Here is a 25,336-nt window from a genome sequence, read left to right as displayed (position 1 = left end):
CTCAAGTATGACAATTGGGTACTTTGTCCAAACATTGCACAGTCTGTACGGTGAAGCATGGTGGTGACAGCATCATGCTGTGGGGATGTTTTTTAGCAGCAGGGACTGGGAGACTAGTCAGGCTCGAGGGAAAAATTAACAGAGCAAAGTACAGAGATCCTTGATGAAAACCTGCTCCAAAGCACTCGAACTCAGACTGTGGGCGAAGGTTCACCTTCCAACAGGACAACGACCCTAAGCAAACGTCCAAGACAGCGCAGGAGTGCCTTCGGGACAAGTCTCTGAATGTCCTTGAGTAGTCCAGCCAGAGCCCGGACTTGAACCTGATCAACATCTCTGGAGAGACCTGAAAATGGATGTGCTGCAACACTCCCCATCCAACCTGACAAGAGCTTGAGATGACCTGCAGAGAATGGGAGAAACTCCCCAAATACAGGTGTGCCAAGCTTGTAGCGTCATACCAAAATAATACTGAAGGCTGTTAATCGCTAGCAAAGGCGCAACAAAGTACTGAGTAAGGAAAGGGTCTGAATACTTATGTAAATGTGATATACATTTACATATAAATTAGAAAAAATGTCAACTTGTTTTTCCTTTATTATGGGGTATTGTGTGTAGATTGAAGGGGAAGGGGGGGGGGACTATTTAATCCATTTTAGAGAAGGCTGTAACAAAATGTGGGAAAAGTGAAAGGGTGAATACTTTCCAAATGCACTCCCTCTACACCTTTAATTATAGGGCCAGTTTCCAAAACACAAATTAAGCCTGGTCTTGGACTAAGAAACACTGATGCAGTATGTACAGTGTAAAAACACCCCATTAGGAACACCTTCCTAATATTGAGTTGCACATAGGAAGCTGTTCAGCGTAAAATTCCACCAGCAGCGTTGCAGTTCTTGACACTCTCAAACCAGTGCACCTGGATACTACTGCCCTACCCCATTCAAAGGCACTTAAATGGTTTCTTGCCCATTCACTCTCTGAATGGCACACATACACAATCCATAGCTGTGTTCGAATACCCATACTGTATACTACATACTTAATGAGTATAAACACACTACTTACTAATGAGTTCATTTTAGTATACTGTAAACAAACTATCGTTTCAGTTGAGCTTACTAGAGCTCCGCATGTCTACGGGAAGTTGCTGTTGCTATGCAAACTCTTGCTAGCTGGTTAGCATAACAAAAGGTCTAGCTAAACAATTTACGATTTCGGGTGTTTGTAAATTCAATCTGGAGTGCCAGAGTGTGCTCGTAAATCCAGAGCAATCAGAGCGTTTCGCTCCTGGAGCGTTCAGAGCACATACGCTCTGGTCGAGGAGTAGGGTTGATTCAAGCACCCAACCTAACTGGCTAATGTTGGCCAGTTAACAATTTGCCAATCCCGTGATAAGTGTTTCCAGCCACCAGTAGCTTGTGGGTGCTTTATATGCTCTACAGTCAATTATGATTGCATGTCTACTTATATTTATACTTACCATAGGGTTAAATTCTCGGGCCGACTCTTCTCTGTATATATCAACGATGTCGCTCTTGCCGTGGGTGATTCCCTGATCCACCTCTACGCGACACCATTATGTATACATCTGGCCCTTCATTGGACACTTATTTACAAAGCTGCAGTAGATCACGACACCATTCTGCATACTTCTGGCCCTTCTTTGGATACTGTGTTAACTAACCTCCAAACGAGCTTCAATGCCATACAACACTCCTTCCGTGGTCTCCAACTGCTCTTAAACGCTAGTAAAACCAAATGCATGCATTTCAACAGTTCGCTGCCCGCACCCGCCGAGCATCACTACTCTGGACGGTTCTGACCTAGAATGTAGACAATTACAAATACCTAGGTGTCTGGCTAGACTGTAAACTCTCCTTCCAGACTTACATTAAACATCTCCAATCCAAAATTAAATCTAGAAATCGGCTTCCTATTTCACAAAGCCTCCTTCTCCCACGCCGCCATAATACCCTCGTAAAACTGACTATCCTACCGATCCTCGACTTCCGCGATGTCATTTACAAATTAGACTCCAATACTCTACTCAGCAAACTGGATGCAGTCTATCACAGTGCCATCCGTTTTGTCACCAAAGCCCCTTATACCACCCACCACTGCAACCAGTATGCTCTAGTCGGCTGGCCCTCGCTACATAGACTTACAAATTAGTGCATTCACCTTATGACATCCAGTGGAACAGTAGTGCATCTAAATCTTTTAAGGGGGGGGGTGAGAGGGATTACTTTATCCTATCCTAGGTATTCCTTAAAGAGGTGGGGTTTCAGGTGTCTCCGGAAGGTGGTGATTGACTCCGCTGTCCTGGCGTCGTGAGGAGTTTGTTCCACCATTGGGGGGCCAGAGCAGCGAACAGTTTTGACTGGGCTGAGCGGGAACTGTACTTCCTCAGTGGTAGGGAGGCGAGCAGGCCAGAGGTGGATGAACGCAGTGCCCTTGTTTGGGTGTAGGGCCTGATCAGAGCCTGGAGGTACTGAGGTGCCGTTCCCCTCACAGCTCCGTGGCAAGCACCATGGTCTTGTAGCGGATGCGAGCTTCAACTGGAAGCCAGTGGAGGGAGCGGAGGAGCGGGGTGACGTGAGAGAACTTGGGAAGGTTGAACACCAGACGGGCTGCGGCGTTCTGGATGAGTTGTAGGGGTTTAATGGCACAGGCAGGGCCCAGCCAACAGCGAGTTGCAGTAATCCAGACGGGAGATGACAAGTGCCTGGATTAGGACCTGCGCCGCTTCCTGTGTGAGGCAGGGTCGTACTCTGCGGATGTTGTAGAGCATGAACCTACAGGAACGGGCCACCGCCTTGATGTTAGTTGAGAACGACAGGGTGTTGTCAGGATCACGCCAAGGTTCTTAGCGCTCTGGGAGGAGGACACAATGGAGTTGTCAACCGTGATGGCGAGATCATGGAGCGGGCAGTCCTTCCCGGGAGGAAGAGCAGCTCCGTCTTGCCGAGGTTCAGCTTGAGGTGGTGATCCGTCATCCACACTGATATGTCTGCCAGACATGCAGAGATGCGATTCGCCACCTGGTCATCAGAAGGGGAAAGGAGAAGATTAATTGTGTGTCGTCTGCATAGCAATGATAGGAGAGACCATGTGAGGTTATGACAGAGCCAAGTGACTTGGTGTATAGCGAGAATAGGAGAGGGCCTAGAACAGAGCCCTGGGGACACCAGTGGTGAGAGCACGTGGTGTGGAGACGGATTCTCGCCACGCCACCTGGTAGGAGCGACCTGTCAGGTAGGACGCAATCAAGCGTGGGCCGCGCCGAGATGCCCAACTCGGAGAGGGTGGAGAGGAGGATCTGATGGTTCACAGTATCGAAGGCAGCCGATAGGTCTAGAAGGATGAGAGCAGAGAGAGAGAGTTAGCTTTAGCAGTGCGGAGCGCCTCCGTGATACAGAGAAGAGCAGTCTCAGTTGAATGACTAGTCTTGAAACCTGACTGATTTGGATCAAGAAGGTCATTCTGAGAGAGATAAGCGGGAGAGCTGGCCAAGGGCGGCACGTTCAAGAGTTTTGGAGAGAAAAGAAAGAAGGGATACTGGTCTGTAGTTGTTGACATCGGAGGGATCGAGTGTAGGTTTTTCAGAAGGGGTGCAACTCTCGCTCTCTTGAAGACGGAAGGGACGTAGCCAGCGGTCAGGGATGAGTTGATGAGCGAGGTGAGGTAAGGGAGGAGGTCTCCGGAAATGGTCTGGAGAAGAGAGGAGGATAGGGTCAAGCGGGCAGGTTGTTGGGCGGCCGGCCGTCACAAGGCGCGAGATTTCATCTGGAGAGAGAGGAGAAAGAGGTCAGAGCACAGGGTAGGGCAGTGTGAGCAGAACCAGCGGTGTCGTTTGACTTAGCAAACGAGGATCGGATGTCGTCGACCTTCTTTTCAAAATGGTTGACGAAGTCATCTGCAGAGAGGGAGGAGGGGGGGGGGAGGAGGATTCAGGAGGGAGGAGAAGGTTGCAAAGAGCTTCCTAGGGTTAGAGGCAGATGCTTGGAATTTAGAGTGGTAGAAAGTGGCTTTAGCAGCAGAGAGAAGAGGAAAATGTAGAGAGGAGGGAGTGAAAGGATGTCAGGTCCGCAGGAGGCGAGTTTTCCTCCATTTCCGCTCGGCTGCCCGGAGCCCTGTTCTGTGAGCTCGCAATGAGTCGTCGAGCCACGGAGCGGGAGGGAGGACCGAGCCGGCCTGGAGGATAGGGGACATAGAGTCAAAGGATGCAGAAAGGGAGGAGAGGAGGGTTGAGGAGGCAGAATCAGGAGATAGGTTGGAGAAGGTTTGAGCAGAGGAAGAGATGATAGGATGGAAGAGGAGAGAGTAGCGGGGAGAGAGAGCGAAGGTTGGGACGGCGCGATACCATCCAGTAGGGGCAGTGTGGGAAGTGTTGGATGAGCGAGAGGAAAAAGGATACAAGGTAGTGGTCGGAGACTTGGAGGAGTTGCAATGAGGTTAGTGGAAGAACAGCATCTAGTAAAGATGAGGTCGAGCGTATTTCCTGCCTTGTGAGTAGGGGGAAGGTGAGAGGTGAGGTCAAAAGAGGAGAGGAGTGGAAAGAAGGAGGCAGAGAGGAATGAGTCAAAGGTAGGCGTGGGGAGGTTAAAGTCGCCCAGAACTGTGAGAGGTGAGCCGTCCTCAGGAAAGGAGCTTATCAAGGCATCAAGCTCATTGATGAACTCTCCGAGGAACCTGGAGGGCGATAAATGATAAGGATGTTAAGCTTGAAAGGGCTGGTAACTGTGACAGCATGGAATTCAAAGGAGGCGATAGACAGATGGGTAAGGGGAGAAAGAGAGAATGACCACTTGGGAGAGATGAGGATCCCGGTGCCACCACCCCGCTGACCAGAAGCTCTCGGGGTGTGCGAGAACACGTGGGCAGACGAAGAGAGAGCAGTAGGAGTAGCAGTGTTGTCTGTGGTGATCCATGTTTCCGTCAGTGCCAAGAAGTCGAGGGACTGGAGGGAGGCATAGGCTGAGATGAACTCTGCCTTGTTGGCCGCAGATCGGCAGTTCCAGAGGCTACCGGAGACCTGGAACTCCACGTGGGTCGTGCGCTGGGACCACCAGATTAGGGTGGCGGCCGGCCACGCGGTGTGGAAGCGTTTGTATGGTCTGTGCAGAGAGGAGAGAACAGGGATAGACAGACACATAGTTGACAGGCTACACAAGAGGCTACGCTAATGCAAAGGAGATTGGAATGACAAGTGGACTACACGTCTCGAGTGTTCAGAAAGTTAAGCTTACGTAGCAAGAATCTTATTGACTAAAATGATTAAAATTACTGTGCTGCTATTCGGGGCTAGCTGGCTAGCTAGCAGTGTTGATTACGTTACGTTGCGTTAAAAGAACGACAATAGCTGGCTAACTAACCTAGGAAGTCGCTCTAGACTACACAATTATCTTTGATACAAAGACGGCTGTGTAGCTAGCTATGTAGCTAGCTACGATCAAACAAATCAAGCCGTTGTACTGTAATGAAATGAAATGAAAAATGTGATACTACCTGTGGAGCGAAGCGAAATGCGACCGGATTGTTGAGTGCAGAAGTTCTGTTCGGTAGACGTTGGCTAGCTAAATAACCCACCCAAGCTACCTACCTCATCCCCAGGTTGTTTTTATTTACTTTTCTGCTCTTTTGCACACCAGTATTTCTACTTGCACATCATCTGCTCATCTTTCCCTCCAGTGTTAATTTGCTAAACTGTAATTACTTCGCTACTATGGCCTATTTGGCCCATTTGCACACACCGCTACTATGGCCCATTTGCACACACCGTATTTAGACTATCCCCCCCCCCCCTCCCTATTGTGTTATTGATTGTACGCTTGTTTATTCCATGTGTAACTCTGTATTGTTGTTTGTGTCGCACTGCTTTGCTTTATCTTGACCAGGTCGCAGTTGTAAATGAGAATTTGTTCTCAACTACCTTAGCTGGTTAAATAAAAATAAATTAACTATTAATATATGCCTATTGTATGATAGCTAACAAATTAGTTAGATAACTAACGTTAGTCTGCCTAGCTACTTCTGAAGGAAAATGTTTTATTTCTACAATTTCGTAAAGCAATCAAACAAAAACATTACCTTTACAAAACGTGTGCATTAGTGGCACAATTTCTAACTTAATACATTCGTTTTTATCATCACAAATTGAATTATGGGGTGTTTCTGGCCCCGAAGTTAACATAATTGTACACTCACAAACAAGGGCAGAGGGGCTTACGTTGCAAACTTCCCTTGCTTGGCTAATCATTTGGACCAATGACAAATATGGCCACGGGGATTCCCCCAAGGGCATAAGGCGAGGTTAAGTGGACGAGGGTGTGTCTTTTATGACTGAAACGCAGCCCTCAACATCAATATGGAGAAGTTAACATACAAGTATAAGTGAAAACAAATGTAAATACGTTAGAAATTGTGGTATTAATGCAGATGACGGCACAAACACTTAGTAAAAGTAATGTTTGTTTGGTTAGCTTTTGGATATTGCATAAACAAAACATTTTACTTCTTCAGATGTTCCAGCTAGGCAGGCTAATGTTAGTTAGCTCATTCAATTTGCTATCATACAGTAGGCGAATATTATTATACAATTAATATAAGTAGACATGCAATCATAATTGACAGTAGTGCATATAAAAGCACCCACAAGCTACGGGTGGCTGAAAACAACCATTGCGGGATGACCGAGTGACAAAAAAATAATCCTTCCTGCCTCCCTCGCCTCTTGCCCTGCAGGTGTATACTCGTCAGACGTCATATGTCACAAGAAGTGTTCACTTCATTTGAGGGTGTGTCTTGTGTTTAGAATGCTGCCTTCATATTTTGGAGAATTTAGTACGACATCCAGAAACTTCTGGCATACTAACTCTATCCATACAATATACTCAATTCAAGTCACAAATAGTGTGGTTAGTAGGAGAATTCAAACACGTTAAAAAAAGGATCTTGAGACATGAGCTATCTCCCCCTTCATCTACACTGATTGAAGTGGATTTAACATGTGACCTCAATAAGGGACCAGCCTTCACCTGGCCAGTATGATGGAAAGAGCAGGTGTTCCCAATGTTTTGTACACTCAGTGTATATTGAGAAAGTATTTTCAGTCCTGGACTTGGCTTTGTCTGGGAAAATGGCTCATGACGCATGTATGGTGAACCAACATATCTTTTCAATGGGAAAATATGACAAATGTGAAACATGATAGACAGTGTTAGGTTTGTATGGAGACATGGGTTTAGGTAATGTCTTTATTTACACTCACAGCCAGTTTCAGCATGCGCTCGATCATTCTGGAAAAGTCCATATCCTGTCATGGGGGGGGTAAAATGAAACAAAGTCACCCTTAAGCACAGAGAAATGGAGAAGTCCAATAGACAAAAGTCTAACAGACTGAAGACGTTCATATTTACCTGGAATGGTTTCATGGAGTTCTGAATAGTCGGCACCATCCACTGAAAGAAACATGGTTAAAGGTTGTTGTGAGACATGGTTAAGGTAGACTCAGTGATATGATGCAGATGTACAAAGTAAAAAGTATAGTGGGTCAAAATCTGCAACAACTAAGCATTGGACCGTGAGGCTCAACTTCTCTGTTTTGGTCCTGTGGCTACCACGTAAGAGCGTGAAGAGAACCCATGCACTTCTGCAGATGCTGTCACTGTGTGAGTCTTGCATCGCAATATCGCTGCTGCTGCTCTTGCAACGTCATTTCGCTGACTAACTATCTTGTTACATGATAAAGCCACCCATTAATCAAAATGTACTTGTTTGATGAGTAAAAATAAACCAAATACTAACCAAGGTAATAATAATGAACATACCTGTTGTACCAACCCAATCTGTAACTGTATGAAGAACAGCTGGAAAAGATTTCAGATCACCTTTCAGATTTTAAAATGCATTTACATATACAGTATGTTGTCATGAGGGTAGTGTATATTATTTAGGGTGCATGCAAATGGCACATTCCCAGGTCTCTCCGTTTTCATTATGTGATCTTTGACCTCACCATCTCAAAGAGTCTCCTGAGCAGGAAGCTCTTGCGTATCCGTGGGACCGGGGGAAGTTCAGCTCATAGCAGAGAGTTGGGGCAAACACAAAGTAATATATATCTATGGAGGGTGGACAGTAAAAATACAATTAAATTGTACATCTTTTGAAATAAGAATTTTGTGCAGAAATGTATAATCTGTATGGATTTAATTTCACTTAGTTGTAAACAGCTACTAGTCATGCTCATTATGGTCAATATCTCTTTCTGTTCTGACCTCTGTGTGTGAGATTCCCAGGGTAGGACACATGAGCGTGTACAGCTGACCCATTTGACTGGGCGATTGATGGACCTATGGGTACACAAAACGTGTGGATGTACAAAACAGATTATTTCTGACAGCAGTACTTCTGAACAACCAGTAGATGGAGATGGCAGCACAGTAACGTTTCAGAAAATGGGATGTTGCCGCAAGAGGGTGCATTTAATCATATGTGCGCGTGCTCGTATTTATTCAGGGGCAAAAGATACATATTTAAACAAACGCCTAAAGCTTTTCGCAGTAAACAGCCCAGCCAAAGACCGGTCACAGAAGTTACTCATACAGCAATGGGTCATACAGCTCATTAAATACCTGTATATTTCTCCTCACGTCACACGCATTTTTGGGGAGGTCAGAGTAATTTGGACAGCCAATCAGATCTCGGGCTGTGTTACTGCGAGGGCGCAAATGGCGAGAAGACCCATAGCTGTGCGTGTATGTGTCAACATGCTAATTTGGAGATGCTAACCAGTTGACATTATTACACCAGCACTGGAGAAAATATCAAATACAATCAACCAGGATGGACAATGTTGATATTTTTCTCAGGAGGGTGTACAAAGATGGCAGCCGTAGCACTTTATTTTAGTTGCGGCCATTTGATACACTGAATTTATATATATATATATATAAATAAAACAACATTCAGTTCATAAGGAAAATCTGCCAATTGAAATAAATTCATTAGGCTGCAGTTAAAGAACCTGGTGAGGACGACGAGCACGCAGATGAATTCTCCTGTGACGGTTTCTGACAGTTTGTGCAGATATTCTTTGGTTGTGCATACCTAGTTTCATAAGCTGTCCGGGTGGCTGGTCTCATTTGGCAGTTGGAAGTACTGCCAAATGATAAAATTACGTTGAGGCGGCTTATGGTAGAGAAATTAATATTCAAATCTCTGGCAACAGCTCTGGTGGACATTCCTGCAGTCAGCACGCTCCCTCAACTTCAGACATCAGTGGCATTGTGTTGTGTGACAAAACTGCACATTTTAGAGTGGCCTTTTATTGTACCCAGCACAAGGTGGACCTGTGTAATGATCATGCTGTTTGATCAGTTTCTTGATATGGTCAGGTGGATGGATTATCTTGGCAATGGAGAAATGCTCACTAACAGGGATGTAAACAAATTTGTGCACAGAATGAGACAAGCTTTTTCTAAATATGGATATTTTATTTCAGCTCATGAAACCAACACTTTACATATTGTGTTCAGTATACTTTGTTTGTACTATTTGCACTTTCCTCATTTGATTATGCACGCAGATACACACAAACAGAAGTGTGAAGGGACACCTGGTCAGGAGTACTCACATGAATGGGAGCGGGTCAGGGTGCGGGCTTTGGTATGCCTAATCTCTCTGCACCACATGTTCACATCCTTATACGAGTACAACTTCATGAAGAGGATGGTATAGACACACAGGGCAAAGGCTCCACCCACTACACAAGACAAAATACATATCAAGTTTTACAATACTACACTATTTTAGAAGTGGACAAATCCTCTGAGGGGCATTTAGTATTTTTGATAAGGTCAACGAGTAAATATACTGTTACTCACAGATAAACATTAGACCTATGTATATGGCCATGCAGTGTAAGCGTGTGTGTGTGTGTGAGATCATGATCAGGCCATCTCACCTGGGGTAATGGAGGTCAGCGTGAGCACAGTGGCTGATGGGAAAAAGAGGAGGGTGGTCAGATTGACCAAGTAAAGGAATGTTCCAGTAGACTCTGAGATGGTGCCCTGCAGAGCAACAGAAAAAGAAAAAAAACATTGTTAACACAGTGCTCTGGGTACAGAATTACTACATACAGTATAATAAGTGTGGGCCTGGGGTGGTCTAAACTGGTGCCTCCAGTATACATGTACCAGTGCGAGTGTGGTGATCATCCTTGAGACGTTTATACAACTTGGAGTCCACCTGTGGTAAATTCAATTGATTGGACACGATTTGGAAAGGCACACACCTGTTTTATAAGGTCCCACAGTTGACAGTGGATGTCATATCAAAAACCAAGCCATGAGGTCAAAGGAATTGTCCGTAGAGCTCCGAGACAGGATTGTGTCGAGGCACAGATCTTGGGAAAGGTACAAAAACATTTCTGCAGCATTGAAGGTCCCCAAGAACACAGTGGCCTCTATTATTCTTATATGGAAGAAGTTTGGAACCACCTAGAGACTCTTCCTAGAGCTGGCCACCCGGCCAAACTGAGCAATCGGGGGAGAAGGGCCTTGGTCAGGGAGGTGACCAAGAACCTGATGGTCACTCTGACAGAGCTCCAGAGTTCCTCTGTGGAGATGGGAGAACCTTCCAGAAGGACAACCATCTCTGCAGCACTCAACCAATCAGGTCTTCATTGTAGAGTGGCCAGATGGAAGCCACTCCTCAGTAAAAAAGGCACATGACAGCCTGCTTGGTGTTTCCAAAACGCACCTAAAAAGGACTCTGACCATGAGAAACAAGATTCTCCGGTCTGATTAAATCAAAATTGAACTCCTTGGCCTGAATGCCAAGCGCCATGTCTGGAGGAAACCTGGCACCATCCCTACGGTGAAGCATGGTGGCGGCAGCATCATGTTGTGGGGATGTTTTTCAGTGGCAGGGACTGGGAGACTCGTCAGGATTGAGGGAAAGATGAACGGAACAAAGTACAGAGAGATCCTTAATGAAACACTGCTCCAGAACGCTCAGGACCTCAGACTTGGAATGTGAACCTTCGCTTCACAAGACAACAACCCTAAGCACACAGCCAAGACAACACAGGCATGGCTTCGGGACAAGTCTCTGAATGTCCTTGAGTGGCCCAGCCAGAGCCCGAACTTGAACCCGATCTAACATTTCTGGAGAATCCTGAAAATAGCTGTGCAGCAACGGTCCCCATCCAACCTGACAGAGTTTGAGAGGATCTGCAGAGAATGGAAGAAACTCCCCAAATAAAGGTGTGTCAAGCTTGTAGCGTCATACCCAAGAAGACTCGAGGCTGTAATCGCTGCCAAAGGTGCTTCAACAAAGTACTGAGTAAAGGGTCTGAATACTTATGTAAATGTGAGTTTATTTTTTATACATTCGCACAAATTTCAAAAAAACATTTGCTTTGTCATTATGGGCTATTGTGTATAGATTGATAAGGAGAAAAACAAAATGTAATAATTTGTAGAAGGCTGTAACGTAACAAAATGTGGAAAAAGGAGTCAATACTTTCTGAATGCACTGTATATATACACTGAACAAAAATATAAAAACGCAACAATTAACAATTTTACTGAGTTACATTTCATATAAGGAAAACAGTCAATAGAAAGCAATTCATTAGGCCCTAATTTATGGATTTCACTTGTCAGGGACACAGCCATGGGTGGGCCTGGGAGGACATAGGCCTAGCCCCTGGGGAAGCCAGGCCCAGCCAATCAGCCAATTCCCCACAAGCGGGCTTCATTACAGACAGAAATACTCCTCAGTTTCATCAGCTGTCCAGGTGGAGGCGGATAATGGTAGAGAAATTAACATTAAATTCTGTGGCTGTAGCTCTGTTGGACATTCCTGCAGTCAGCATGCCAATTGCATGCTTCCTCAACTTCAGACATCTGTGGCATTGTGTTGTGTGGCAAACTGCACATTTTAGAGTGGCTTTTTTGTCCCCAGCACAAGGTGCAACTGTGTAGTAATCATGTGGAGTAAAATCTGCTTCTGATTGGATGGATTACCTTGGCAAAGGAGAAATGCTCACAAACAGGGATGTGAACACATTTTTGCACAAAATTAGAGAAATAAGCTTTTTGTGTATATGGAACATTTCTGGGATCTTTTATTTCAGCCCATGAAACCAACACTTTACATGTTGCATTCACACACACACACACACACACACAGCTTTAAAAAAAAGCCACATTGGTTTTTATTAGGGGGGGAATGCTTGAAAAACCTATTTAACAGATGTCCCACACCATCTCTACCTAACAGGCGTCTGAAATACTTGTTCACAAGCAACAGAGAGATTAGTCCAAGACATTATGGCATGACACTCACCACTGATAGCCTCCGCTCCGTGTACAAAGCTGCCATTATGAACACGTTCGAAACTGAGGAAAAATAAACACATTAGATTCGGGTACTCCACAAAAGACAGCCGTGTAATATTCCTACAATATTGGATTCCAAAATGAGAAAATTAGCCCCCACTTGGTGGGAAACCAGTTGATATTTTAGTTGGTATAATGACTTGGGTTGCAAAGCAACCAAAACCAGACAATAAGACATTAAAATAAATAGATTTGGGAAGATGTACAACAATCACAATAGTAAGGCTAGCATGCCAAAGAGGAGAGCGGTTTAGTCTACATACCAATGATAAGGCAAGATGCAGGCCAGTTATATGGGTCTTTTAAAAACAGTGAAACCACTTGGATGGGGTCCACCAGTATCCCATATCTATCAGAGGAGGTAAAGAAGATATTGATGGATACTACTTTTACAAAAGAAGCAGTGGTCAAAATGAAAGGATCGGCAGTCGTGACAGAAGTGATTAACAAATGTTCATATTGAAGTTGACAGCCTAAGTGTTTTAGTTATTTAAAGCTGCAGATACTTACTTTATTAGATTCTCCAGGAAAAGGCGTGCATTGCACAAGACCTGCAACAGAAGAGATTTTGCAATCAGAAGTAAACCAAATTTATACAAACAAAATTGTATGAAGGAGAAGACTGACCAGTGATCATTTATTATCAACACAGACAGACTGGTCACAGGTCAGTCTTCCACCACGTTGATGTGAGCCATACACTACAAGTGCAGAGGCAGTCATTTTGACTGCATGTGAATTGTAATTTCAAATACATTTCTGCAATTAAAAAAAGAAAGTCATACCCCCTTTGTCCTCAAATTTTTCTTAATCTATTTAACACATTTGTTTGACTTCCAATATCACAAAAATAATGTGTTAAGCGGTGGACTATAATCCTCCTTGAGTCACATGCAGGTAAGACATTCTGATTTCACATAGTATCGGAAAGATAAGATTAAGGTTTCCAAAACACACTTCACTTTGCCAAACAACTTACAATTTAAGAGATGAACTCCATTTCAAAATATCCCTTTCTAAGAATAACCCCTGATCCTTGGCGCTCCACACTTTGGAATGTTGCAGTGAAAATGCCTGCCCATTGGCTTAGTAAGGGGAGGGTAAAGAGAGGCCCAGCAGTTTAAATGCTAATCTCAATGCTATAAAGGCTGATAAGAACAATCATCCATTCTGGCAACAGATAACCTAACCCTGGGGACCAACCCACAACAGGCAGCGGTACATGACACAGTACATGTTCATAGCTTGCTTCTGTATTACAGCAAAAACAAACGAGATGAGGGATCAATCGAGGTGAAATATCTAGGCTAATCGTCCTTGTGTTTCTCACCATGCAGTATTGTAGCTGTTATCTGTCTCCAGATTGGTTAGGATACACAGGCTAGCTAGCACTTCCATTAAAGGTTTAATCTGATGTATATCCCCCTTTTGGAACTTACACTGTATAATTAATTTGATACCTATTGATTCTTGAAAATAATTTATGAGTCTTGAACTTAGTTCAGCGGTCATACCTCATCAGAACCAAAAATATACATTTGTTTTACCCTATTGTTTGTAAAGAATGTAATTGTAAACCAACACCATATAGCCTCAAAACATGGTTAAAACTATACATTTGATTTCATGGATGGTCAGTCCTTGGATCTATTGTCTGGTCTATGAATTTGAGAGTGGTTACATTTCTCTAGCCCTATCCCTGAGCGGTTTACAAAAACAGGTCCATAGACTAGCCTTGTGACACCATACTGATCTTGCAATAGCTCACATTGTTTCACTGAGGCTAAAATGTTAGCAGGCTATCCATAGACTATATCACAGCGGTCACTCACTGGTGGTGTCACGTTCATCTAAAGCTGACAGTCACACACAGAGACACTGAAAGAGCAAACCCTGATCCCGAAACCTTGGCCCTGGATAGTGGAGTCGTGCAGACCCTGTTTGAGTTCCAAACCGAAAATAGACATGCTGTTGTTGCCACATTAAAAAAAGAGAAGCATGAGTCAACCTACAAGCAGCATACCAGACAGACTGCTTCATTACAAGGTTAGGTTCGTTTCTGCAGCAGCAACTTCTTTACTACATTATTCAAAAGGGCTTGTTCAATTTGAGGAGCAACATATAAAAAACTAAATCATAATAATTGAACTGTTAAATTACTCCCATTTCTCCCAAACAATAATGATAGCTGTGGGTTACCTGTATGTTTCAGCCCCTTCAAAATATCAACCTAAAGAACACCAACATAGCTTAGCATCAATTATGCATGTAGCCAAAGGCTACCTAGCCTAACACACATGACCTGTAAGATACAGAAACTGCAATATTTATGGTCCATTGAAACAGTCTACATACTGTAGATATTGCCTAGGACCAGAGCCATTTATTGAAATAGGCAGCTCTGGTCAGGCCTACATGAAGCAGCACGTGCCGAGGAACCAACCCCTTCGAACTGGCTGGGCATCACAGTGACCGAAGAATATCCTTGATGAGCCAGCAATGTAAAAGATAGCTACAGAGGGTCCGCCGTGTAACAGTTACATCTCTTTCCTAGCTCACATCCTCTAGCCAGCAACTTTCCACTTGAGTTTCACACCCATTCATTAGCGGGTATAAAGAATGTAGGGATGATTCCCAGGGAATATGATGGGGGGGGGGGGTCAGTTTGAATGTCATAGCGATCATGTTTCAAAGACTGGATTAATACCGGCTATGGAAATTAAACTTCTCGCTCAGATGCTTTGAAGGCAACGGCAAGATTTTTCCTGCAATCTCTTCAAAACAGAAAGAATTGGGTGTTTATTTTTAGTTATAATATATGAGATTCTGTCCATATTAATTTAATAAATTATGTTAGAAATGCGCATTATTGGATGTTCTGCCAGAAAAATAAAATACCATTGAACTTCCATTAACACTTTTTAAGTAGAACAGGAAATGTCTATCATCAAAGGAAGAAATTCTGAGTCCTCATTTGACCTTACCCTGGGGGACAGAATTAACTGCAACACATCAACTGACAAATCAAAACACTTGACAGGAGTCATGAATGCTCTGGCTACTGCCCACTCCATTACACAATGCCAGCAGCCTAGCAGAACATGTCAATGACTTGAACATTGCCTATCTGAACAATGCAAACTTAAATTGATCAAACTTCAGAGACTACATTAGGCTAAACCTAGGTAATATGGACCTCCAGTTTGTCTGGACATTTGTGCATGCCTGGTTGTGCTTATCAACATACAGTAGGCTACAGCCTCCAGTAGGCTACATGAGCCAGATAAGGTGTACTAGTAAAAACAGGCAATGCTTGTAAGGTGGGTGACACAATGGAGAGATTCTTATCAGGCTCCTCTCAGTAAAAAGAAAGACGACAGGTTAGTGTTAAAATGCCCACCACAGAGCCTAACTGCCAGAGTGCCAAGAGAGGAGTGGTGACCGTTTCTTTGACTGCTATAATATAAAGTGAAGTTTGACGTTTTTATAAAAACATCAAGAGAGCGATCAAGAAAGAGTGTGAAAGAGCACAAAGGAGAAAGAGTGATTGAATGACTTGGCTAGCCTTCACAGTTGAATGAGGCAAGCTGTGTGACACATGACCAAGATGCTTCAGCTCTCATTCAAAGTCCAAGTCTCTTCATAGTTCATAGAAAACTCCTCTCGCATAAGAAAATATAAGAGGGCCAGGGATAAAGGTTCTCTTCAAACTGATTACTGTTTTGTTTGCCATGCACAGGCATAGTGTGGATAAGATAAGTCAACAATGTTTACCATTTCTATTGAGAGACAGCTCTGAAAAGACATTCAAACACCGTTGGGTTACTCATGATTCTCACTGTGTAGACAACAGCCCAAGAGAAACTGATATCTGCCTATCAATAAAACTGGCAATTGGCAGGAAAGCAAGGAATGTAGGCCTACTGAGAGACAGATAACCAACTATCCATCCATCCACAAAGCTGATCAGAGTTGAGTCTTCACAGATTTCCCCAAACAGGAGAGAAGTAATTGACAGAAGAGTACCGGTATTCAATATTCTACAAATTGCAGTCTAAGTTGGAGAGTCTAAAAGGACAATGTGGGTTCATGCAGATTTATATCAATGGCTTCAATATGGCTGATCAGTTGCCAGCAGAATCACTGTATTCTCTGTCATTTGCATAATCAACACATCCCCATAAAAAAATCTGTCAGTTTAAACCAGAGATACAGTATTGGTTTTATTGCATTGGATGCATCTCAATCTATTCATGTCACACTTCAACATCTACAGACACTGACAACAGATCAATAAAATATCCTCGTAATCTATGCCGAAAAGGGATATCGCTTATATTGTTTTTGCATTTTAGTCAACCCTAATCCTTTTCCTAACCCGCTGCGTAAATACTCCTAATCTGCTACGAAATGTCAAATATTAAGTTCATTTGACAAAAGCTGGATCCCTTCTTGCCATGACCATGAAGAGACACACATTGTATGACACAACATCCATAAATCTTAGAGAACATTGTCCAAAAAGTGGTTATCATGCAATAACCAAAAGATAATTTGTTGAGAACTTCATTCATAAGGAGAGAAAATGTATGAACATTACAGCATATGACAAAGGCCTCAATGGGATAGGACAACCTGCTGTGTTGACTATTGGTTGTCCCAGCCCAGCAATAGATGTAGTATTTATATGAAACTAAAACCTGAATGAATTAAAACACCAAACACTTAAGTGCCATGAAGGTAAAGGTAACCTGAAGAAGTGATATTCTAACATCAGGAGTGCTTTTCATTTGTTTATGTACTTCTGTAGGTTCACCAACAGACCTCCATCAATACACCCATGTCAACTGGACTCCCACTGAAGACGAGCAGTGCTGCAGGAGCATCAGGTTCTACTTCTTTTCCAGATATGAAAAGGAGACATCCCTCAGCTGGTTGTCATATGCTGTGCTTTTGACTGAATTATTCTGTTGTGCCATTTGAGTATAGCACCTTAACATCATGACAAAAGTGTCCCATTAAACCCTATGAATATATCAAATGTAATTTGGAATGTTAAAGTACAGTATGTTTAAAATAGTATTTTACACAATAGGCTATATTGTTTTAAGGGTGAAATCGTATTTGTTTGCACCGACCCATTGAATAAAAAGTATTTCTCATAGCCCTACTATCTTCTTTTAAAATGTCAAACTCATTTTGCATAGACAATGTAATTGTGGTAGTCTTAGGCAAACCATTATCATAGTAGCACCTCCAAGTGCCACTCAGACCTTCTGGGAGAAAGGTATCTTGCATTGAATTTGGTAGTAGTTGTGTGTATGATTAAAGCTCTTGCTTCCATACATTTCACCACCTAGATTACAAGGGTTGGATTTGCAATAAACAATTTCATGTCAGCACAAGGCATGTACAACATCCAGTATAATGATTAGCCTCATACTTTGTTCACTGGAATTGTTTAAAAAAAATTGAGAACATATAGCTGAACATTGTGTGAGCGAAGCTATTTTCTGCTTCATATCCACTATGTCAAGGGGTGCATTGCAAATGCCCATAAGGCCAATGCCATCATACTGTAGGCCAGTGGTTCCCAACATTGGTCCTAGAGTACCCCAACAGTACGGTTTATTGTAGCCCCAGACAAACACACCTGAGTCAACAAAAATTTGTGTTGGCGGTATTCAAGGGCTGGAGTTGGGAATCACTGCTGTAGGCCTACGGCTGCATTGCATGCCATTATCAACTGCAAAATGGGTTCACATGTCTGATATCCTGAAAATTGTAACAATCAAATAAAACTAATTGGAGAGCTTATGACTGAACAGAAAGATCATTTTCATTTGAGAATACATCAAAGAAACAGACAAATGAGATTCCCCTTCCACTGTTTATTGCAGGATTGTGATTAATCAACATAACGATTATTCAAGATGAACTAGTGTCTAAGTTAACAATTAAAACACGTAACTTAAAAAAAAAAAATTTGAAACCATTTCAAAGTGTACAAGTAAGCTAACTCATATGTAAAGGTTAAACACTTTTATTCACAAGTAGACTATTATTACTAAAGCATCATTTCAGGTGAACAAAAAGTCAATACCAGAGGTGGCCAACCTCTCTCCACTGAATCACAGGGGAGCAGACTTCTGTTCCAGCCCAGCAATAGCACACTCGATTATTAAGTAATTAGGTTTGATACATTGAATCAGGTGTGTTAGTGCTGAGCTGGAACAGAAGCCAGCACACACAGCAGGGTTGGCCAGCTCCAGTTGTAATATGTTTATACATTGTGTAACTTTTAAACTGTATTTCTGTTCACAAAATGTGCTAACATAGGTACACATATAGTATACAAGGATGTACACCCTTATTCTCTTGGGACCTCTTCATCTGCAGACAGGGTTTGACAGCTCTGTATCTGAGGACAGAAAACATCAAAAGAAACAGACTGCATTATTCTCAAATTAAACAGCACTGAGTATTATGTTACTATAGCTCAGTCCTCAGTTTCCCGCTAGAGACTGGAACTGGAGAATATTTTCACAATGTCACCTTCTCTATCCAGAGTAGTCTACTATCCCTTCTCTGACAGCTGGAACTGCTAACTAATCCTTTCACTCTCTTCCATGGCTGTCATCCCCCTCTTCAAAGGGGGGGAACACTCTTGACCCAAACTGCTACAAACCTATATCTATCCTACCCTGCCTTTTTAAAGGTCTTCAAAAGCCAAGTCAACAAACAGATTACCAACCATTTCAAATCTCACCATACCTTCTCTGCTATGCAATTTGGTTTCAGAGCTGGTCATGGGTGCACCTCAGCCACGCTCAAGGTCCTAAATTATATCTTAACCGCCATCGATAAGAAACATTACTGTGCAGCCGTATTCATTGATCTGGCCAAGGCTTTCGACTGTCAAATCACCACATCCTCATCGGCAGACTCGACAACCTTGGTTTCTCAAATGATTGCCTCGCCTGGTTCTCCAACGACTTCTCTGATAGAGTTCAGTGTGTCAAATCAGAGGGTCTGCTGTCCGGACCTCTGGCAGTCTATGGGGGTGCCACAGGGTTCAATTCTTGGACCGACTCTCTTCTCTGTATACATCAATGATGTCACGCTTGCTGCTGGTGAATCTCTAATCCACCTCTACGCAGACGACACCATTCTGTATACTTCTGTCCCTTCTTTGGACACTGTGTTAACAACCCTCCAGGCAAGCTTCAATGCCATACAACTCTCCTTCCATGGCCTCCAATTGCTCTTAAATACAAGTAAAACTAAATGCATGCTCTTCAACCGATCGCTGCCTGCACCTGCCCGCCTGTCCAACATCACTACTCTGGACGTGGACAACTACAAATACTTAGGTGTCTGGTTAGACTGTAAACTCTCCTTCCAGACTCACATCAAACATATCCAATCCAAAGTTAAATCTAGAATTGGCTTCCTATTTTGCAACAAAGCATCCTTCACTCATGCTGCCAAACACACCCTTGTAAAACTGACCACCCTACCAATCCTCGACGATGTCATTTACAAAATAGCCTCCAATACCCTACTCAACAAATTGGATGCAGTCTATCACAGTGCAATCCATTTTGTCATCATAGCCCCATATACTACCCACCATTGCGACCTGTACGCTCTCGTTGGCTGGCCCTCGCTTCATACTCGTCGCCAAACCCACTGGCTCCATGTCATCCAAAAGACTCTGCTAGGTAAAGTCCCCCCTTATCTCAGCTCGCTGGTCACCATAGCATTACCCACCTGTAGCACGCGCTCCAGCAGGTATATCTCTCTGGTCACCCCCAAAACCAATTATTTCTTTGGCCGCCTCTCCTTCCAGTTCTCTGCTGCCAATGACTGGAACGAACTACAAAAATCTCTGAAACTGGAAACACTTATCTCCCTCACTAGCTTTAAGCACCAACTGTCAGAGCAGCTCACAGATTACTGCACCTGTACATAGCCCACCTATAATTTAGCCCAAACAACTACCTCTTTCCCTACTGTATTTATTTATTTAGCTCCTTTGCACCCCATTATTTTTATTTATACTTTACACATTCTTCCACTACAAATCTACCATTCCAGTGTTTTACTTGCTATATTGTATTTACTTTGCCACCATGGCCTTTTTTTTGCCTTTACCTCCCTTATCTCACCTCATTTGCTCACATCGTATATAGACTTGTTTATACTGTATTATTGACTGTTTGTTTTACTCCATGTGTAACTCTGTGTCGTTGTATGTGTCGAACTGCTTTGATTTACAATGGCCAGGTCGCAATTGTAAATGAGAACTTGTTCTCAACTTGCCTACCTGGTTAAATAAAGGTGAAATTAAAAATAAAATACAAATCTAGGTAGCTAACAACAAATGCATTGGAGTTACAGCGATACATACATCAAGATAGCTAGCTGGTGTGGGATCCTGTGTTTTACATTATAGCCAGTATCATATATATATATGATTAAATATTATCTGATGTTGGCTGTGTGAAGTATCTGCATTTGTGCACTTGAGCATAATCATGAGAGTAACCAACTGCTTGCTACATCTACTTGCCTGTTTGTGTGTGTGTGACAAGAACTGAGTAACATGGTGTGACCTGCATGTTGCAAAACTGTAGATAACAGCCCAGCAGATGCTTTGTCCTTGTGTTTGTATGTAACAATATTGAGCACATGGTGGGACTTGCTGTATCGTACAACGGTGTGGTTAAGCAGGCATAGGGAGGGGTGGTCATCACGAGGTTTAACTGAGATGGAAAAATACTGAACAGCACAATAGCAGGAACTGAGCAACTGTTATAACTAGGCTGCGATACCAGAACAGTAGGAATCTATACATTGACGGAGGGAGGACTCCAGGAAGCGCCAAGAGGCGGGGACCCGCCTGAGCACCTGCAATAGGCTGAGCAAGTTTAAACCACGCTCAGCCTCTACTGTGATAGTTCCAACCCGTCTGTTGGCCTATGTCTATCACAGTATAAGAACAACTGTTTACGTACATCCTGTCAGTTCTCTGTTCTGCCCTGCGTGGTATTACAGTGAGCCTGTATATACGAAAGTTGCATTTTCCATTTATTACTTAGCTAATAAAAAAATACATAGTATACAATCGGTGACTCATTGTTATATTTATCCTGATACCAGATTCGAATTTACACAACTCTAACACTGGTGATATTTAATTCACTTAGCTAACTTTACATGCTGTATAGCCAGCTAATGTTAATAACTAGCTAACTTTACGTTAGCAGCTCATTTGAGTTAGCCTGCACACAGAGTTTATGTAGCAAGCTCTAGCTAGCTAGCAACACACCATTTTCAAAAAAGATTTACTTACTTTAATAGGTTCTTCCACTGCCTCCATTTTCTGGGTCCTTAGAAAAACTAAATAGGCAATCTTCCTGAAGTTTCCTGTGGTAGCAAAAAATAGCCAGCCATCCAACAGACTGACTTGTCTTCCAACATGGTGCCTGGTGCGATAGCTAGGTGATTTGTGACGCAACTTCAAGCCCGCTATAGCAGTAAGCCCAGAAATTATGAATTAATTAGGATATTTTTTTGATACTTGATACTTTTTTAAATTTTTTATTATCCTTGGTATGAATTTCTTAAAACAAACCCACATAGCTTAGTATAATTATTAATGATCAAATCTTACAAAAAAAAATAAGTCAGGCTAGCACCTACCAGCATGACCACACACCAGTTGAGGATGCCTCTATAGTTACTGTAGCCACTGGCTGAGCTGAGCAGGGACTCCTGGAGGACATGGCAGCTGAAGAGACAGTAATAAGGATACAGTATTAGATACAACTAATTAACTTCAGTTAAAAAAAAAATAAAAAAAAAAAAAAATAAACGGCTCATTGGCCGGTGCACTGCGACAACCCTCTACTCCAACCTAATATGCAGGCACCCGAGTGGCGCAGGGGTCACTACAGTCCCTGGTTAGAATCCAGGCTGCATCACATCCGGCCGTGATTGAGAGTCCCATAGGGCAGCACACAATTGGAGGGGTAGACCGTCATTGTAAATAAGAATTTGTTCTTCACTGACTTGCCAGGTTAAATAAAGGTTACATAGAAATTTTAAAAAGTTAAGTGTTAGTTTGTATGTGGGGGGGGGGGGGGGTAAAGCAGAAGACATCACGAATGGTCTCAACACATATATATATATATATATTTTTTTTTAAATAGGCTTAAAAAAAACAGGTCTACGGCGAGCATATTGTTGATTATAGAATTGACATTGCTTTAGGGGGGAAATTATAATGTTCATAATTCATTGCATCATTTGTCACAGATATTTCCTGGCAGTAGGCTTATATCTGAGATTTAATTTCCCAAAACACTGGATATTGCACTTCGAGCTTTGGGATAGTAAACTTTGTTAGGACTTTGGCAATTCCCAGAAGGCCAAGGACACTGGTTGTGAAAACTGGAGTAAAGGGGGTTTGTTTGGTATTGCGAAACCAGAAGACACCTCGCAGTGGAAGTGAATGGCCTACACAAAACAAGCCCATAAATTGAGGATCACTGAAGTGTACAGCCACAGTTGCACTAGTCTAGCACATTTAAAATTTACTGCAGCATAACTAGTTACCTGATCTGCAAAGGTAACCTATGGACATTTGGCCTAGATTTCTTGCAAACATGTAAGCAAAGGAATCATACATGATGTAAGTGAACCTATGAAAGATTAGTCCTTTCGACCTATATTATGAGGAACCTGTAGCTTGTACCTACCTACCTGCAGCTTGTATTAGGAGTAACCTGCACCTAAAGTTTAGAAAACATTTCAGGGCTGCATGCAACTTTGCGGTTAAGAGCATTGGGTCAGTAACCGAAAAGTTGCTGGTTCGAATTCCTGAGCCGACTAGTTGAAAAATCTGTCGATGTGCCCTTGAACAATGCACTAAACCCCAATTGCTCCTGTAAATTTCTCTGGATAAGAGCGTCTACTAAATGACAAAAATATAATTCTAACAAAAGTGGAGTGACAGCTGTAAATTAAAGACATCTGTGAGCTGAGCGCACAAAAAGCCTTGCGTTATGTCTTACCGAAATCTTTCGCTGGTTTTGCTCCTCTCCTTGCGTGGTGTAGTGACCGGCTCGTGCACCCGTTTTTCCTCCACTTTCCGGTTGCTGTGGCTCGGTTGGCTTGACGTTTTTTCCCCTGCGCTGCCGTTGGCTTGTTTAGAATTGGCACCCGCTGGCGTAGCGCAGATGGTGGTTCTCCTTGTTCTGCGTGTCATCATGGGGACTCTATCGTTTCTGTCACCCATTTTTTAAATTTGACGCATTCAACCGTACCTTGCTAGAATTGAACTAGACGTTTCTCCCTTGAGCCTCTGCTGTAAAGTCCAGCCCGACATGCTGTCGAGGAGAAGGTTGCAGTCCCAGTTATAAACCTCAACATTATTTTGATTGAGGAGGGAGGAGCAATAGTTTGTGGGAGGTGCTGGTGGTGGGGGGCTGTGACGCGGCGCACAGTTTAACGCTTTTGAAGTTAGTCATTCATTTTGTTATTTAAAAAATGGCGTATAAATGGGGAATATTGTTCATCAAAGTCTGGTTTTTCTCAAAGTGCACACATGCAACTCATTTGCATGCCAGAAGACAAGAGTAATGAAACGTTACAAGCACTAGTGCACTGAGCCCACCTTCATGGATTTCCAATTGAAAGTGAATGCATATATTTTTAAATTGCTATCCCTTTGCACCAATCAGATAGCATGAAATTATAAATCCCTCCTCAAAAGAAGTTAAGTGGATTTCCTGGGACAATAGCAGATGATAAATTAACAGCTGTATGGTAGATCACAACTCGAACTGAGAATTCGTTGTAATTGTTATTTTCTGTTGTTAGACAAACGATTATAAACCTGTATTTACTTCAGCAAGTGACGGTATCACAACATATGTATTGTTGATGTGTTATTAATTTGAACAGGCTATGAAAAAGGGAAAGAAACACCAGCATAGTACAGGAAGCCGGGAAAATGGGTATGGAAATACTCCGAGACATATAGGGAAATGAACTAAATCACTATTCAATTATTAACAAATAGCAGATAAAGTACTCATACATTGCACGTTGGGAATCGTTTTACAGATAGTTGACAGTTGAATAGACGAATAGTTTCACTAGTATTTAGCAGAACATCCGTATTCAATTATTAACAAATAGCAGATAAAGTACTCATACATTGCACGTTGGGAATCGTTTTACAGATAGTTGACAGTTGTTTCACGAATAGTTTCACTAGTATTTAGCAGATCTCTGTTTGAATCCTCTGTGAATGCATATCGGCTGGTCAGCTGCCATACATGCTACGTGGAACAGCAAAGCAACGTGACTATCGATTGACCCAGAGCAGAGCTTGGATGGGATTTACCTATATTAATAATCCCCATAAGAATAGCCTGCCATTCTTCAATGGCAATATACAAATTTACATTTTAGAATCATCATAACATATTCTTCATCAAAACAGGTCAAAGTTGATAGTGTCAGTCAGTAAAGTTGCCAATGCAGTTGAAGCAAAGCAAGACTTCAAAATAAAGATGGGTCATTCCTGTTATGTGGTGCCTTTTCTGTCTCCAAGAAATAACACCTTATTTATTGTCAAATGTGGATTCCAAAGGTCTTAAAATATAAAGTTAGATGTCTTTTACCATAAAAACACGAAGATATGGATCTCAAAGGGAATTTGATGTATTTTTACCACCTCGCTGGGTGCTATTCATCCACTACGAGAAATATGCCATTAAATAATCAAATATTCCAAATATTTATTCATTATTTTATAGTCCTACTTAAAATATCTGTCATAAATACTTTTCTTTTCATGATTATTGTATTTATTGTTACTGTATTTAAGATTTTCTGTGTTTCCCTGATTT

The 25,336-nt window shown here is 42.5% G+C and overlaps 1 protein-coding gene across 1 annotated transcript in view; it reads right to left on the bottom strand.

Annotated features, from left to right (window-relative positions):
- dgat1a (diacylglycerol O-acyltransferase 1a) overlaps positions 1-23,836 on the bottom strand; it is a 28,734-nt gene extending 4,898 nt beyond the window's left edge. The window contains 13 exon segments of the mRNA XM_029662971.2: positions 7,274-7,318; positions 7,422-7,463; positions 7,833-7,871; positions 8,021-8,067; positions 8,070-8,123; positions 8,280-8,354; positions 9,638-9,766; positions 9,968-10,073; positions 12,358-12,410; positions 12,674-12,759; positions 12,921-12,961; positions 22,119-22,206; positions 23,492-23,836. Coding sequence (XP_029518831.2) covers positions 7,274-7,318; positions 7,422-7,463; positions 7,833-7,871; positions 8,021-8,067; positions 8,070-8,123; positions 8,280-8,354; positions 9,638-9,766; positions 9,968-10,073; positions 12,358-12,410; positions 12,674-12,759; positions 12,921-12,961; positions 22,119-22,206; positions 23,492-23,715 — 1,029 coding nt within the window. The 5' untranslated portion in view covers positions 23,716-23,836.
- Positions 23,837-25,336: the final 1,500 nt, after the last annotated feature.

Source organism: Oncorhynchus nerka, linkage group LG7 (assembly GCF_034236695.1).
Source record: "Oncorhynchus nerka isolate Pitt River linkage group LG7, Oner_Uvic_2.0, whole genome shotgun sequence".
Lineage (NCBI taxonomy): Eukaryota > Metazoa > Chordata > Actinopteri > Salmoniformes > Salmonidae > Oncorhynchus > Oncorhynchus nerka.
This window is presented reverse-complemented; position numbering and strand designations above follow the sequence as displayed.